At 31.2% G+C, this 5,303-nt stretch overlaps 1 protein-coding gene across 1 annotated transcript; it reads left to right on the top strand.

The window, feature by feature from the left end:
- The first annotated feature begins 1,826 nt into the window (after window positions 1-1,826).
- LOC127115765 (uncharacterized) lies at window positions 1,827-2,520 on the top strand. Its single transcript, XM_051047228.1, has one exon. The coding sequence runs from the start codon at window positions 2,059-2,061 to the stop codon at window positions 2,389-2,391; it is 333 nt and encodes a 110-aa protein (XP_050903185.1). The 5' UTR covers window positions 1,827-2,058; the 3' UTR covers window positions 2,392-2,520.
- The last annotated feature ends 2,783 nt before the right edge of the window (window positions 2,521-5,303 follow it).

Genomic DNA, 5,303 nt, shown 5'->3' with positions numbered 1-5,303 from the left:
AAAATCAGCTTGCTGGATTCGCAGGGTTCGCGGGGCGAACTGAAGCTGCCTCATTCAGTTCGTGGGGCGAAAGATGTTCGCGGGGCGAACTGAAGCTGCCTCAGCTTTCTTGCTTTGCAAGCTTCATCCAAAATCTTCCATATTATGATGCTGCAATCCAAAAGCTTTCTCATCCAAAAATTCTACAAAACTAACAAATATGTGAAATAACTATTCAAAACAAAATAAATTAAACCTAATTGCATTTATACAAAATAGTGAGAATAAAAATGTGTAATTACATCAAAACTTGGTAAAAGGGACCAATAAAATGATATAAAAAGTAGTACTAATTGGTCCCTAACATGATCCCCTATTTATAATGAACTAAAGAAACTGTCTACAAGCAAAACTACTAAAAAATAACTGTCTGTAAACAGACGTCGTGCCACACGATCTAAAAACTGCTCCATATTTTGGCGCTTTTTCTCCTTGTAACTGCTAGTCATTTTGAATTTCAAACTTATCCCGCTCAGGTATTTATGTCGACACCATCCCCTATGTGTTTGGTACAATCAAGAATTTCTTAAGTCCTAATCTCCGGTTCAGTCGACAGTACGGATTTCGACCAAACATGCTTCTTTTGTCGATTTCATCTTCTGGTAACTTGTGGTTTTCCTAGCTCTTGCTTATCTTGGGCTCAGCTTTCTTTCAAACCTCCCCTTGGTGGGGTATAATCCTTAAATCCATAAGGCACTTTCATTAATTACGCCTTCAACATGCCCTATCAATTTCTTGTGGTAACAATATCATAGATTAATTTGTAGGCCTGAGTTTGACCTTTTCGAAGGCTTGATTGACCTATTAGCCTATTAAAAAACATATTTCATTTGAACGCTTGTAAATAAGCAATTTAACTATTATTTAAATAGATTAAGAAATTTAAAGATCAATGAGACTAAATCTTTGTTTGCGTTGTTCATAAGGATTGCTCATTTTATTTTCACAAGTTCTTCAAGGTATATAAAATTTATATATGTATTTTAATTCAAAGTACAAAATAAAATATAATAATAATAATAATAATAATAATAATAATAATAATAATTAATAATAATAATAATAATAATAAATTATTTATATTTATTTAAATAGGTCGATCTGATAAACTTAAAATGTTTTTTAATAACTTGTGGCCTAACCTTTTTAATCAAATAGGCTTATAAAAAGTCTAAACATTTTATATTTAAGAAAATGTACGGTCTGACTTGGGCCTATTATGTTAGGTCGTAGGACTCTGTTAGTTGATCTGACATATTTCCACCACTATCTTATAGTTCGGTATTTAGTTGCGTGGTCTATTAAAAATCTCAAAATGATATTGTTTTTACGATTACAACTATTAATGTGAAGAATAAAAAAAAATAGCATCTTACTTACTTAAAAACAGTATCTTTGTAGATCTGCGATCTACTCATATACTTTCTCTAGATAATTTGAGAACCCCATAAAATTTTTTAAATCAATAGCGATTCGAGAGACTTTGATCTTGTTCTTGTGTCAAAGTGTTTTTGTTGTCTTTTTAAAAAGATTATGTTACGACAAATGGTGGTTCCTTGATGTTGAGATGTAACATGTTTTTCTCTTAATTGAGTGATGGTTACTGGTGTGTTTCTTTTTCTTTTGGTAGTTGGTTGGCGAACTAGGCTTAATGAGTCTTTCTTTTTGTTTTGATTTTGTTAGTTTCTATGATCTTTTCCTATTCTATTTGTATTATTTATTCTTTGAGTTTGATTGGTACCTGAAATGTTCCCAATTGAAATACACTCAAAGAAGTTCAAAATCTATCGCCTTACCATTTCATTAATTTTTCATTAATACATTCAAGCCATCATTACCCTAAAATTTTCTGTGAAAAGTTTTTAGACATTTAAGCCTTTAAGTAAACATTATTTTCACTCATAAAAAAACAAAATACTAGTGAAGTGTAAAAGAAAAAAAGTTGAAATAATCAAAAGGGAATATTCTATTTATTTAAACCAACAACAACCACCACAACTCATTGTTGTATTGTATAAAATGCAATTGACGGGTGGATCTTTCAAAACCGCAACTAAATCTAAGCAAAGGAACCCAACCACACAAAAAAGCAAAAAATCTCAGAAAACAACAGAGGTGAAATCGAAGAAGAAATCTAGGAGGAGAAAAATGTGGTTTGTTTATGTATGTGAAGAAGAAGAGAAGGAATTAGGAAGACAACAAGCATCAGGTTCTTGTCCTTATTGTGGTGGAAAAGTTGAAGCTATGGATGTTGAGATGCAATGGAGGTTTTGCTTTTTGCCTATGTGTTTTAACATTAAGAGAAAATATTCTTGTACTTCATGTGCTAGATGTTTAGAATTGAAGTACTAATTACTAGGTTGTTTTTGGACAATTATTCAGATTTCATGTTCTTGGTTTTTTCTTCATCTTCTTCTTTTTTTTTTTTTTTCAAATTTTGTGGGTGGAAGTGGAAAGGAAAATAAAAGTGGGATTTGTTAAGTCTAATTTATTTTTGTTTCTATTGTTTTCCATGTAAATCTTGATGGATAGTTTCAATTTGATTCTGTTTCTCTGTACTTTGAAACAGATTCAAGGTGTTTTTGGGACAGTTTGGTTCAAATAATGGTAATGATTTTAATTGACGCAAGATGAGAGTGTTTGGAAGAAGACATTCACTTGTCTAAAATTGAGTTCTTATTGGGAAGAATAAAAATGTGATGGAATTTTTTAATTTTTAATATTTTTAAAAATCTCTTGATGTATCACACTATAAAATAGTTTCACTACTGTAAAATTAAGTTCTTATTTTATTATTTTTAAAATCCATTATCCATGATTGACGTTTTATTATTTCTCCATCATAATGATTCATTTTAAAGGTTTATTCTCTATTATTTAACACAACTTTTTCAAAATACAACAAGAGATATTACCTAAACACGTGTTTTTTACATAGCTGGTTGGAGTCTTACTTAGATAAAATCGACTTCTGTTTAGTAAACATTGTATTTAGTTTATGCACAAAATAATAATTATTATCAAAAACTTATAAATGAAATTGAAATATTTTAATATAAGATGCTTAGTCTAACAATATTTGTTACTTGAATGAAATCTTAAGACCTTTAACTAAAAAGAGTTTAGTTAAAAAAAATTATTATAAATAACTATACCATTGTAAATAATTACACCATTGTATAAAAAAATGTTGTAAATAATTACACCATTGTATTATATGACATTTAATTGTGAAAAAGTTATACAAAAGTTTTTATTTTATGAGATTAATTGTTATGCATTGTTAGTGTAAAAAAATGTATACTATCAATGCATCACAATCATTCGTTTGGGTTACTTTACATTGATTATAGAAAAAGTAAATTTATCTAAAAAATCAATGGTTGTGATTAACTGACAGTGTAAAATATCTTTACACTGTCAGTGCATTTCAATTAAACTCTTTTTTTATTTCTTATGTTTGTGTATATTTATGCTCTCAGCAAATAAAGTTTGATTGTAATATAAATTGATTTTGTTTTGCGGCAGTCACAACAATTTCGACCTATCACTATGCAAACATTGCATTCTTTTTAGAATCTTCTCCATACATTTTGATAATCACAAGGATCTCAATTAAGTGCATCCAATTGTCTTGTGCAATTCACTTAGCGACAAAATCAGATAACAATTTTCACACACAATTTGAATTCATTCTTCTTCTTCACATACTTGAACGTTGAAGTGCTAATCTTGCAACCCTCTCACTACCGTATTGAAAACTCAGAACTATTATCACTTCCGATCATCATTTCATTTTTTGCTATAGAACTAAACATATTTCAAAAAAAAAATCTTTTCTCTTCTTTTTTATATAAAAAAATAGCTTTATTAGTCACGAAGTTCCTTAACTTAATTTTATGTTTCACTTTACTCCCTGATCGGTCACCATTTGCACTTAGTTTTCATCATCCATCCATCATGAATCTTCAAGAATCGGTAACACTTTGTTCTTTCTTTTAGTTGATTTCCTAAGCTTTATCGCATTTCAGAATTTCCTTCTTGTTTTATGTTTTATAAGTGGTTCATCTCTTTTTGTCGCATTTTATGCGTTTCCATGGTAGTTCTATTTGGTTTCCAGGTCCAGCAATAAGCCCGAAAGATGCGTAAGGGAAGACCGGGAGTCAAAAATGGTTTGCAAAGCGAAATATGCGCAAAACAGGGTGCTGACACGGGTGCCCGTGTCAGCCTGTGCAGAAGTGGAATGCAAGAAAAGCAGAAAACAGGGGGCTGACACAGGTGCCCGTGTCAGCTAACACGGCCCGTGTCAGCAAAGTCTGAATGAAAAGAGTTAACAGGGAGCCAACACGGGCGCTCGTGTCAGCTGACACGGCCCGTGTTGGCCAATTCGCTCCTTTTGCTGTTTTTTATTTTTCAAATCTCTTTGTAAGTCTGGAGGGCAATCTTGGTATTTCACGGCGCTTTTGGATGATTTGGAACCATTTAGTCTACTATTGGTGAAGAAAAAAGGGACTTTTTGGATGGTACGAAGAATAGACAGAAAAGAAAAGAGAGCTTTCAAGGGGTTTGGAGAAGAAGAGAGTTTCAAGATCGGAAGAGATTGAAGATCAACCTTCATCACCAAAGAATTGTAATGTCTCTATTTTGTAATTTGCTTTCTTTGAATACTATGAGAAGCTAAACCCCCCAATGCTAGGGGGTGTCCCTGAATTGCTAATGTATGAACAATATTTCTATGTTTTTATGATCATCAACGTTGTTCTTAATTCAAATTATTATACAAAGTTCTTAATGCTTTTTTCTATCGGACAAATAGAATTTTGATCTTTGGTTAGGGTTTAGGTCGGACAAACCGCCTTATCGCTTTTTGTATAATAATACTTCGGTATAATCGCTTAGGAATAAGGATCAAACCGTAGTAGCCGTAAATTCTTGTTACAATTGCGTATTTCTTAACGTCATTTTGAATAGCTAAGGAATTAGGATGGAAAATGATTGTTAATGGTTTTCGGCTAAGGAATTAGAGAAAACAATTCTTGAGAATTGGCGTTGAATAATTGTAACGTAGATATTATATAATATGGATGTAGTGTAGTACAAAGCAATTAATACATCTTGCCCTAGCACGCTTTCTTATATCGATTAAAAGATTTTTATACGCTTTGTGTAATTTATTCTCGTAATTATCATTTCGAAAACAATCAACAAAACCCCCTTTGATCTTTTGTTCAATTGAATTATTGTAAAGGTTTGTACTTAATACG

This window comes from Lathyrus oleraceus, chromosome 1, assembly GCF_024323335.1.
Source record: "Lathyrus oleraceus cultivar Zhongwan6 chromosome 1, CAAS_Psat_ZW6_1.0, whole genome shotgun sequence".
NCBI classification, from domain to species: domain Eukaryota; kingdom Viridiplantae; phylum Streptophyta; class Magnoliopsida; order Fabales; family Fabaceae; genus Lathyrus; species Lathyrus oleraceus.
Note: the sequence above shows the minus strand (reverse complement) of the source record. Positions and strands in the feature narration are given on the sequence as shown.

Coding starts and splice junctions, on each gene's coding strand:
- LOC127115765 (XM_051047228.1), top strand. CDS start 2,059: ATGCAATTGACGGGTGGATCTTTCAAAACCGCAACTAAATCTAAGCAA.